Source organism: Macrosteles quadrilineatus, unplaced genomic scaffold (genome assembly GCF_028750875.1).
Source record: "Macrosteles quadrilineatus isolate MER2022 unplaced genomic scaffold, UCM_ALF_1.0 Scaffold_2__2_contigs__length_208266976, whole genome shotgun sequence".
In the NCBI taxonomy this organism is placed as follows: domain Eukaryota; kingdom Metazoa; phylum Arthropoda; class Insecta; order Hemiptera; family Cicadellidae; genus Macrosteles; species Macrosteles quadrilineatus.
This window is the reverse complement of record NW_026542595.1, coordinates 52095629-52108276: the sequence shown is the minus strand read 5'-3', so window position 1 is coordinate 52108276 and position 12648 is coordinate 52095629. Positions and strand designations below refer to the sequence as shown.

General features: G+C 36.2%; 1 protein-coding gene across 2 annotated transcripts in view; it reads left to right on the top strand.

Moving 5' to 3' along the window:
- Positions 1-5092: 5092 nt before the first annotated feature.
- Positions 5093-12648, top strand: part of LOC128987481 (serendipity locus protein alpha-like) — a 57997-nt gene continuing 50441 nt past the window's right edge. The window contains exons 1-3 of one of the 2 annotated variants that reach the window (XM_054408343.1): positions 5093-5395; positions 8186-8286; positions 8851-8976. In XM_054408343.1, the coding sequence (XP_054264318.1) occupies positions 8869-8976 (108 nt within the window). In that variant the 5' untranslated portion in view covers positions 5093-5395; positions 8186-8286; positions 8851-8868. The remainder of the gene's footprint in view (positions 5396-8185; positions 8287-8850; positions 8977-12648) is intronic. The other variant, XM_054408344.1, reaches the window with a different exon arrangement.

Below are 12648 nucleotides of genomic sequence, written 5' to 3'. Positions count from 1 at the left end.
ACTCAGAAATTAAAGCAGAAATTTCCGAAATTAAAATAGAAAATGTAAGGTTAAAAACTGCTTTGTCTAATCAGGCAGAGGCTGTCAGTGATCTTATGTTAAAAGATAGTAACACTTTTGCAAGTGTTTTGAGAAATAAATCTAAAATGATTGCTAATAGTGAAAAATTTATAGACTCATCTAAATCTTCAAATGACAACTCAAAGAATATTATTCACAATCATAAAGACAATTCTAATTATAATCTTAGTAGTTGTCATCAGTCTGTCAATAATTCGACTACTTTGCCCGTGTCGTCTGCCGCCAAAAGTTCTGCTAGTTTTCCTGCGACGTCTGCTCCTGTAGTAGACAAGCGAAACAGCGAAACTGTTACGCCTGCCAAACAAAAAACATCAGTGAAGAGGAATGGTGGAAAACGTCAAACTGAACTGTCAAAACCGTATAAACATAACCCTAACCTACCAACTACAACAAGTACAAGTGCAGTTAACACTAATGGTCTTAAGGTGTACAAACAAATACAAAGTTCTGGAAAACAACATTTTAATAACGAAAATTCTATCACAGGTTCTGCCAATACTAGCAACAAACTAAAAACTGTCAACAAATACAGGTATTTATTTATCTCAAGGCTGGCTACAGACGTTGACTGTGACACAGTTAATAAATATATAAGTGATGAAATTAGTGGTGATTATAAAGTCACACAAATGAGGAACAGATTCCCAGGCTATCGAACATTTAAGGTAGGGGTTCCTGCTCACTTGTGGGACAAAATATATTTGCCTGAGTTCTGGCCTACTGGGGCATATATAAATGCCTTCAGGTTTGCTAAAAAAGCAACAAGCACTGTTAAGCACCAGGAAATTTTTTTAGAAACTCCCCCCGACTCTGTAGATTTAACGTAGAGTCTGAAGTGTCAGATAACTCTGACACACAACTCTCTTCGCATAACAAAGCGATTGGGAACTCCTATAACATTTGCTTGCCCCAGTCATCTAATAAAACACTATCTAGGTCAGCTAAAAAATTAAACATCCTCCTGTGGAATATTCAATCTATTACCAACAAACTAGATTATCTACGATTGCTTGGGTATGACAGTAGTGTGGATGTGATTTGTTTGACTGAACACTGGGTCTCGCAAAATGATATTAATAGCTTAAGCCTAAGAGGCTACTTAGTTGCAACCTCTTTTGCTAGATCAATGTCTAAACATGGTGGGTCTGCTATACTTGTAAAAGAGAACCTAGACTTTATAATTTACGATAAGTTAAATTTGAGTATATTAGTGGAAGAACTCACGTTTGAAGCCTCAGCGGTGTACATCGTTAAGTACAAAACAGTGATTGTAAACTTCTACAGACCACCCTCAGGTAATGTTTCTTTATTTCTGGATAAACTGCATGATGTATTCTCAACTATGCATGGTGTGAAACTTGACTTCTTTTGCACAGGTGATTTTAACATAGACTTCCTGTCTGACAGCATTGAAGTCCGGGAACTTAAAAACCTAATATCTAGTTTTGGTCTTCACACTGCAATTAATGAAATCACTAGGCCTAATGTTGCAGCTGGAAGTGTAAACAAAGGTACCTGCTTGGACAATATTGTGACCTCAGTACACCCAGATAGATGGGAAGCCTCAGTTATACACACTCCTGTCTCAGATCATAATGCGGCCTTTCTGTCAATGAACATTGAGTCATATTCTAAATCTAATCCAATTTCTTTACCGAGAAAAGTTACTAGGAAATTAAATCCTCAGAATTCTTTAACATTTTTATCTAACCTTGGCCAGTTGAATTGGTTTGAACTGTATGACCATAGCCTAGACTTAAATGCTAAATTCAAAGTGTTTTTTGACAAACTGTTGTGGGCCTTAAATAGTTCGATTCCTTTGAAAACTGTCGGTTCTAACAACAAACCTAACAAAAGGTGGTATCATCAAGGACTTGTAAAAATGAAAAATGAGCTGGACCGGCTATATTTTTTGTTTTGTAATGCAGGGACTGCTGAAATTAAAACTAAGTACAACTCATTAAAGTTGCAGTACCGCAAAGAAATCAAGAAAGCCAAACTTGACCATAACAACAGTTTATTGCAAAACTCTAGTAATATTTCTAAAACATCCTGGTCAATCATTAATGAATTAAGCAACTGTAACAGTAAGCCTTTGTCTATTCCTGACTGCCTAACTGCCGATGGACTGAACTCTTACTTTGTCGACTGTGTTGAAAACCTGAGAAGTAATGTTCCCGCCTCTTCTAATGGTCCTGAGCAATATCTAAGTAATTTGACATCTTGCAACGTTCTTCCGACTATTGAGGACAACAATGCTTTTAGGCTTGAACTATTTACAGTAGAAGAGGTGTATGCAGCCATCAACAGTCTTAACAATAGCTCTTGTTTAGATATTTACGGAATTAATGTCCCCATCTTGAAGTTAGCTTCTAGTTACATAAGTGAAGTTTTGACATACCTATTTAATCTCTGTATAACACAAGGTTGCTACCCAAACAAGTTCAAGATTTCTAAGGTTATACCAGTCCATAAAAAGGGGCCTAAAAATGTTATTGCTAACTATAGGCCTATATCTATTATCCCTGCAGTGTCGAAGGTCTTGGAACATCTCGTACATCGTAGATTTTCTCAGTATCTTGAGGATAGTAACCTTTTAGCAAGTAGTCAGTTTGGCTTTAGGCCCAAACACAGCACTGTCCAAGCAACCCAGGCACTGATATCAAATTGCTTTCAAAGTTTAGAGGCCAAAAGTGGCATAGTGTTTAGATCGTACGACATGTCTAAGGCCTTTGACACAGTGGCTCATGATCTCCTTGTGGATAAGCTTTCTTGCTATAACCTTGATGCAGTTTTGGTTAAGTTCTTTCAATCTTATCTAAGTGACAGATGGCAAAAAGTCTATCTAAACGGCACTTATTCTAGCCCTGTTCGAGTGCCCCACGGAGTGCCCCAAGGCTCTATATTGGGCCCTACCCTGTTTATACTGTATATAAATGACTTACCTTGTAATATTAATGACTTATCTGTAAAAAGCTTTCTTTTTGCTGATGACTTGGCCTTGTGTGTACGGGGTAACTCTTTGAATGACGTTACAGACAGATACATTGGATACAAAATCTGCTGTTATTAATGACTGGTGTAATGCAAACAAGTTATGTCTTAATGCTGATAAGACTCAAGACCTAACTATTAGTCTTAGCAGTAATGGTAATGGTGTAAACACTCTGAAGTTTTTGGGTTTTCACTTGCAGTCAAACTTGAAGTGGTTTTCACATGTAGATTTTGTAGCTTCTAAGATTGTAAAAGGCATATTTATGATAAGAGCACTTAGATCCACTGTTTCAGTTGATGTCCTTATTTGTATATATTATGGCCACATTCATAGCTATTTGTCCTATGGTACCTCACTGTGGGCCAACAGTTTTTATGCTAACAGGTTGCTCTTTACTTTACAAAAGAAGGGGTGAGGTTAATTTGTAGTGTGAATAGAAGAACACATTGTAAGCCCCTTTTTGTGGGTCTTAACATTCTCACATTTCCATCTTTGTATGTTTTGGCAAGTTTGTTATATGTAAAAGAAAACATTTCTCACTTTGAAAAGATATCTGATGTGCACAACTACTGTACTAGATCAAAAGATAATCTGTCTACACTAAGGCATAAGTATACAGCCACTCAAAATAGTTTTGAGTACCAAGGTGTTAAAATGTACAATTTCTTGCCTGCAGTGCATCCATCAAAAACCTGTGTGTTTTAAAATTCAAACATGCTATAAAAACTACTCTAACCCAGGCTTGCCTGTATAAACATGAAGAGTACTTTGGTTTAGAGTTTTAGATATTTTAGTTGCCAGAGCCATCTTGATTGTTTTGTTTTTATTTTGACGATTGTCATGAACTTTGTACATAGTTTTAACGACAATAAATCATTTCATTTCATTTCATTTCATTTCATTTCATTTTAGTACAACATACCCACCACTGTGACGTAGTGTTTCGCTGCCTGCGCTGCAGCATTACCTGTTTTTCTAATGAGGCCTTGTGGTAATCCTCTCATATAACAAATTAACAATATAGGACCCAGGACAGATCCCTGAGAAATCCTGTGTTTTATTGTTTTTATATCAGAATAAACGTTTTGAGTGTAAGCATTGTGTAAGTGTGTTTACAATTTTGGATAATAGAATTTATGTTGAATTTGGACACGTTGCCGATTTTTTTAGAAGAAACCCAATTATGCCTCTTAAACAATTTAAACTAGAAAGAACATCAAGCAGCTTGGGTATCATCATAGACTAACCAACACAAGTAGACTTCTCATCCCATTGTAAATTTTGAAGCACGTTTTTCGTGTCTAGTTCATGTACGTGACACAAAGGCGCTAGTGTCGATGAAACTTTGTTTACATTATTTTAGGGTTAATTTCTTAATTTGTGCTTTACTGTTTAGTTATATAACTAGGGGACAAGTTATTGTTTATGATTAGATCGTATTATTTGGTTAAACGAGGTTTTAAATGGCTGTAATAACGGGAAACAAATCGTAAACAAAACACGACCTCTACATAAACCGTACATGAACTAACAATAAAATTGTCTTCAGCTGTTCCATAAGGATGAGAAATCTACTAAGGGAGTATGTTTTATCTATGGTATCATGTATGAGTCACGCTGTTGAATATCTTACTATACACTATGGGCCATATAAATTTTGTTGAGTTTTGATTTAAAATCATGCTTAAGATAGTTGTTCACTCGCACCTTATCCACGGCCACCTTTAACCGTAATCTCTGCTTACTGCTTGCTCACAATAATTGTGATCAATGGCAAATAACGTTTCTAAATTCAGTTTTTTCCTCTCCCCCTTCACTTGATACAGTAGTTTTCTCGTCTTCTCATGCATACGCCCGCAACTGACCACTGACCTGATTGGCCAGTGTTGTCAAATTATTCCCGCTAAAACTTTGTATTTATTTTAGCCTATCTTTTATAGGCCTAATCTAATCCTATATTTATTTAGTTTTGTTGTTTTGTTGTATGTTGTTGGTTCTCTTCTAGTACTACTTACTATTATACTATTATACTTACTATTATTACTACTACTGTAGTACTGGTATTATTTCGTTTTGATTGAGAGCTGAGAGAGAGCTGGATGAAATAATTATTTGTTTGTAGAGTTATGTGATTGCTGTGAAGTGTGAAGTGTGTATTGTAGTGTTACTGAAACCATTGACTAGGCCTACATGCTGAAAGCTGAAACTGAACTGAAGGAGAAAGTATATAAATTAAAAAACAAGTGCCTGAAGCAGAAACCCTCCTATGAATAGACCTATGAAAGCCTATGAAAGTTCTTAAAATTAGGCTGTACCTAGGTACAGTTTCTTAACTGGGCTAAGCTACTTAATATCGATTGAAATTATCGATTCAATCAACTTAAACCCTCATTTGATTTTTTCATTATCAGCAAGTTTGGTTTTAGTTTAGGTTATGACAGTTTAATTTTATAATTGATATTATAGGCCCTAGCCTAGTTAAAAATATTGAAAATATTGAAAATTAAGTTAATCGATAGTTTCAATTGAAACAGATGTCAATACATTAGTTTAAACAAAAATTAAATCCCAGCTGTTTTGTTTGGTTTTGAAATGTAAACAGTTTGCATGTTTTTAAAAATAATTAGAAACCCGGCAAAGAAATGTTACCTATAGGACACGACGGGAGAAAAGTTTTACATTATATTTTCGTTGAAACATGTCAAGGACCCGACGACAAAGAAATATTGCCGGTCGGACACGGTGAGTCAACATAATGCAAAACGTAAGGAGCCCAGACGAGGAGCTGGAACAGTTAGTGGCAACATGTACTTACAAAATTACACTGACAATATACACCGACAAATACAAGAATTGAGCAGCATTCACTTGGCGAGATGGCATTAAAATGTCAGAAATGTGGTGCGCTACATTTTAAAGAAGAACGAAGCGAAGGATTTTCATCCTGCTGCCATAAAGGAAAAGTGAATCTTCCTACCACCATACCGAGAAATCTCCAGAGCCTACTTAATGGAGCAAATCATTTGAGCAAAAACTACAAAGAGAACATTAGATCTTACAAGTTTGCGCTCGCAATGGTCAGCACTCGAGCTAAAATTGAAGAACATAACGGTGGAAGGCCTTTCATGTATAAGGTGCACAATTTATCACTCAATTGGCACCAACTTGACCAACACTTGGTTGGCCTTTCAACCGTCAGAAGGGGAGCATCCCACATATGCCCAAATTTATATCTACAGACGTCAAAACCGCTGTTCAAGGAATAATGCTAAACAAAGCTAATGGTTCTTGCAGCACTGAACTCATGCACATTTTGACTCAACATTTGGTTGATTTTAATCCATACGCGCAAGTTTTCAGCATATTTAGTTCCGTCCTGCAAAATACTCCTAATGAACAGCAAAAGAACTTAGAATGCATATAGCCTATATAGCCAACGATCGAGCTCAAGACCAACGTCAATAGAACGACGTAACTTCTATCGACATTGCTATAATATCCTAATTTATTATTCGTGCAAATTCGCACGGGTTCACCTAGTATAATTTGAAAGTTGGGAGGGTAGTCTCCGTTCAGTATTTTGATGCAAGTCGGTTTGCCTGGGTTTTTATTGTTTGAGGTTGTTTTATTTGTTTGTCCTGTACCATAAAAACTTTCAGTACCTTGTAGTTGACCGATAAAAATTTCAGATAAAAAACATTTAATATAGCCTATATAGGTAGGTAATACTTTTCTTCTTAACTAACTGCAACTTGGTTTTTGCTCATTTGTTAGGAAAAGCGTGTGATTTTACAATTTAAAACAGCCTAAAGGATCTTGTTGATCATAAATAAAACCGTATTTAAGTAGAAACACGACAATAACTTTGTTTTAGCCAACTAATAATATGTTTCTCACCTGTTTGAACAAATGGAACTGACATTGGTGGGTAATAAATTGAAAGTATGACATTAAAAATTAATTTCAAATAAAGATGAAGCGGAACAACGGGAGTGCCTAAAACGCTGACAGACTGACTGACAATGGTATTACTCCATTAGACACATAAACGATGCCACAGAGTGCCACAAACGACGTACACTATTGAAATTTGAAATATGTGTAATGGGTGGAGATATTGATCTTCTGTATAGGAATATCAATACTATATATTAACCAGAAGTTCTTAAAAATGAATTTAAGATTATTTATAAAAAGAGTGCCACAGGTTGCCACAAACGACCTACAGTATTGAAATTTAAAATATGTGTTGGGAGAGAAAATATTTATCTTCTATAAAAATCTGAACATTGTATCTTAACCGGAAGTTCTTAAAAACGCACCTAAGAACTATTCATAAAAAGAGTGCCACAGACTGCCACAAACCACTTACAGTATTGAAATTTAAAACATGTGTTAGGGGGGTACATATTTATATTCTACGTGAATTTGAACAGTGTACATTAACCGGAAGTTCTTAAAAACGCACCTAAGAACTATTCATAAAAAGAGTGCCACAGGTTGTCACAAACGACCTAAAGCATTGAAATTTAAAACATGTGTTTGTGGCAGTCTGTGGCACTCTTTTTATAAATAGTTCTTAGGTGCGTTTTTAAGAACTTCCGGCCAAGATACACGGTTTAGATTTATATAGGAGATAAATATGTACCCTCTTAACACATGTTTTGAATTTCAATACTGTAAGTCGTTTGTGGCAACCTGTGGCACTCTTTTCATTAATAGCTCTTAAATAAATTTTTAAGAACTACCGATTAATATATCCTATTGAAATTCATACACCTTATAAATAATTGTATTCCCAACACATATTTCAAATTTCAATGGTGTAGGTCGTTTGTGGCAACCTGTGGCATCGTTTATGTGTCTTATGGAGTTATAACATTGTCAGTCAGTCTGTCAGCGTTTTAGACACTCCCCGGAACAACTAGCGACATATGCAAGCAGTGGTAGTGATGAGTCATTAGTGGGAGCCAAGAGTGGGGAGGATTCTACTTTCGCGCAATTTAAAATATTTTTTGTTGCTTGCACCCTCAACAAAATAAAAAAAAACTCTTGGGGCCTGGGCCCATTTATAAATATGGTACTGATTTATAAATCTTCTCTTTCCAGATATTCAGGATGCAGGAGTTGATTACCTGTTGAATGACGAACTAAGCTTGGGGTTCAGATCACAATAGTGTGTATCCTTTTTCAGGCCTTGTATTCATGCAGTAAGCCTAAGCAAATAACCTTCTAAGCTATAACTAAAGTGTTCGTTTTTGCTCAACTGTGTTTAAGTAGGTATTCTAAAATAATATCAACCAATGATAAAAAAAATAAAAGTGCTTTATTTTAAAATACAATCCATACTAAAAAATTTATGAAAAAACAAACTTGATTAGGGAGGTGAATTCCTAGAAAATTGTGTGACACTTAACAGCAACGTTCTTTTGAATGATCAATTTTTGCTAGGACCTTCTGATGTACTTTCTCTATGCCTACTGTATTTTATCGAGTGCTAAGAAAAGTGTTGAAAGTAGCTATTACCGTAGGTGGCACGATAAGCCCTAGACCCGGGACCGATTAATTTTTTTATTTTTGATGTCTCCAGAGACCAAAAACACTATAAACTTTTTCGTTCAAATTGTTATGTATATAGGGCCTGTCCGTCTGTAAACGCGATAACATGAGTAATTTTGACGTGACTTTAATAAAATTTGGCTTCAATGTGTAATAAACTTGAGCTTAAATACTTTTCTATATTTATTAGTTTTTAATTTTTCTATATTTTTTAGGATTTTAATCTATTGATTATGGCTGATTCATCCAGTTTGACCTCAAAACTAACAGAATGCCTACAGCATCTGCAAAAACTGGAGGACTGTTATATGGTTGAAGACAAATTTTCATCTCAATTCAAAGTAAGTGTCAATTGTATTGTCACAGTATAATACTGGCTTCCAGCTTCTAATTAAATAGGCTTACAATTAATAGCTGGGCCTACGTACCACTCTAGATCGAGTTTATCTATTACCGTCATTTCATTACCGATGCTCTTGTCGAATTCACTTCCAAAATAATATCAAGTTTAGAAAATATTGAAAGACATATAATTGGTTTATTTTGTGACTTCTCAAAAGCATTCAATCAGGTTGACCATGGTATTCTTTGTGACAAACTTGAATGTTTTGGTATATGTGGAATCCCACTACAATGGTTCAGGTCATATTTAGGAACGAATCTCAAATGATTGGGAGATTTGGGATGGGTGAAATTTGGTTTTTAATTTGGTACAAATGTGTAAACCAACGTTTCTTCGAACAAGTTTGCGAACCAGCATGATCGGACTATAGAAACGGGGATTTGTGGAAGATTTTTATGGCATAAAAATTGTTTTTTTTTTTGCATTTTGATCCTGGGGAGGTTCAACAAGCAATACGTTGAGGTTGACACAGAATGCTATTCCAAACTCACTAAGTGAAATACAGTGTCCCTCAAGACCTCTGCTTTTTTATTCTTTATATAAATTTTGTCGGTGCTTCTGTTTGTCCCAACTCCTAACTTTGTATGCGTATGATACCACTACGCTTTTTAAGAGCTTGTCTAAAGTTGTTCAGGAAAACATGTCTTCTTCAATTACAAATTTTGATGACTGGCTTTTAAATAATAATATTCTCTTAGGCTAAATCAGAATTTTGAAAACAAACTACTGTATGTCCAATTTCTAACACAAAACAAAAGTTTACTTGGTACGTTTAAAAGTCAAATCAAATTATTGTTTCGTGCGTCTCTGATGTTCTACATCCTTAGTGCTGCAGTTTGCATAGCCATCGAATATGATTGTCACAACCTAATATTACTTAGCAATATGGCTAGTATATAGTTCCAGATAATCTTAAAACTGACCACCTTTAGGTCATGGTAATTTTCTTGGTAATGTTTTATTTGATGTAGGTGCTATGGTACCCAAAGTTCATGCCAATGATGTTTTGTCACTTTTTTGCAATGGGATTCTGGATCATATAGAGATAGACGAAGTACAGATGGCTCGTATTGGAAGTTATCCTTTAACTTTTGCAGATCGGGATGTACATGCAAACATACTAACCTCTGTGTGAGGAGTCGTGTTTCAATTTCATTATTAACTTCATTAATGACAATACCTTTTCTTAATATTACGATTGTAACTCCTTTGTCCTTTTTTGGAATGGTAACACAGTTGAAAGCTTTTCCATTCATTTTAGTGAATTTTCCATATAAGGAATAAGCTATTACCGTAGTACTCATGGTAAGACTGAACCCGGGACCGATTTACTTGTTCATTTTGAGATCCCTAGAGGCCAAAAATTCCATGAGTTCAAATTAATATACATATTTATATATTTATTTATACAGGGAGTGGCAAAATGATTTGACTGTTTTTTCTTGCCGCCCTGTCGAGCGAGTGAGTGACGGAGGGTTGTGGGAATAGAGGCGTTACAAAGCCTAAGTGCTGAGATTTTTAGTAGCCTATCCATTGAGCTGTGGATAGCTGAGCACCATGCATTTGTAGTGGAAGTGTTTTTTAAAAGTGGCAATTCCTGTGTAGCTGTTCAGTGGCAGTTCCGTAGACGCTTAAATGTGGGTCCAAGGGGAAAAGTCCCAACTCGAAACATCATTTTGCTTTCGGTGGGTAACTTCAGAGACAAGAAAAAGAGAAAAAGTCAACAGGCCGTCCAAGTCAGCCCCGACGCCAGAGAACGTTGAGAGAGTGAGAGAAGCTGTGGAAGCTAGTCCTCAGCGACCTGCACGAAAACAAGCTGCAGCTCTGCACATGTCTGGCCGCTCGGTAGAAGAGTATTACGATACGACCTGCATTTTAATTCGTACAAAATATCAACGGGCAACAGTTGAAGCCCAGTGGTTATGCAAAGCGCATCTCATTTTCAGAACCAGTGATTAATTTGCTTACACGTGACAAAATTGTCATTATGAGGGACGAATCACACTTTCAACCACGCCACACAGTCTTCCTAACTCTCTTGACACTCTCTGGCGTCCCGGCTGACCTTGGATGGCCTGTTGATTTTAGTTTCAATGCTGAACTAGTAGCTCTAAAAATACTCACCCACAGCAAAATGGTGTTTCGAGTTTGGGCTTTTCTTCTTTGACCCACATTGAAACGTCTACTGAACAGCCATACAGGAATTGCCACTTTTAAAAACACTTCCACTACAAATGCATGGTGCTCAGCGGTCTACAGCTCCATGGCTACTAAAAATGTCCGAAAGTTGGCTTTGTAATGCCCCTATTACCCCCACCCTCTGCCACTCACACGCTCGACAGGGCGGCAAAGAAAACAGTCAGATAATTTTGCCCCTCCCTGTATATTCATATATTTATATATGAATTAATTAATTTATTTCCCATAGCCTATCACAAAACATTTTACAATCATAATAATTGTTGAGAAATATGTGTCCGTTAGCATGATAACTCGAGCAAAAGTTATGGAACAGGGGTTAATGGGAGTTTTATGGGGTAAAAATTGGGTTTTCCCATTTTTGACCAAGAGAAGATCAAATTCAGCAATTTCTTGCCAAACCATTTTGCCAAAAACACAATGTAGTATATTGAAGCGTTATTATCCGCCTAATGGTTACGGAGAAATTTTAAATTCCCATGTTATTCTTATGGAGAATAAGTAAACTGTTGTAGTTAGTTTGGTTATGAACATATTTTGATCAAATTTGGAAGATGCATTAATTTCTTACAAAACTATTAACATAAAAAAAAAAACACTTTTTACCCTCCCTGTTGCAGCAAACCTAAGCACTTGTTGAACTAATTCTATTTAAATAGGGAATAAATGTGATATTTTTAAGGAGACATTTTAGTGTGAATCCAATCTGGCTATGGAAAATCGCATAGTCTGCAGTTTGCTGCGGCGGGGGTATTTGAATGGATTCACAGTTTAATTGATTCAGCCTCACGAGCAGTTACCTAGTTTTCACTGTTAACTAGGCCACTGAAAACATTAGGTACTGGTAGCTCAACGCATTGTGAATCAAAAGGATTAGGGAAAGGGAATTAGTTCCACACTTAACCCTATCTTATTCTATATAGTGCGATCATATGTATTCTTTTGTAGAACATTTTGCATTATATCTAATTTTCTGCTAAAACTATGGGAGTTTCATTATTTTTCCAGCTGCCACGTAATAAAGACCTTTAACTTGAGCCCTCTCCCGTTTTCCTACAACTTGCCCACAGAGCAAAGAATAATAATAGAGCAGACACTCTATACTTAACAGTGGTAAGGCAGTGAAGCACATTATCCGCCATCTTGTGGGGTGCTACTAGCCAAACCAAGGCCTAGGGTGCTCTCGATTTTAATTCGCCGCGCTTCACTAAAACTGCATTTTAAATAAGAAAACGATGGCCAAGAGTTTTCAAATTTGTATATCAGTTTAAGAAAGAGCTATTCCTGCTTATAGAAGTGTTTTAGCGAATTTCCCTATAGGGAAGTAGCTATTACCGTAGGTCTCATGGTAAGACCTAAGCCCGGGACCGATTTACTTTTTCATTTTGATGTCCCCAGAGGCCAAAAACAC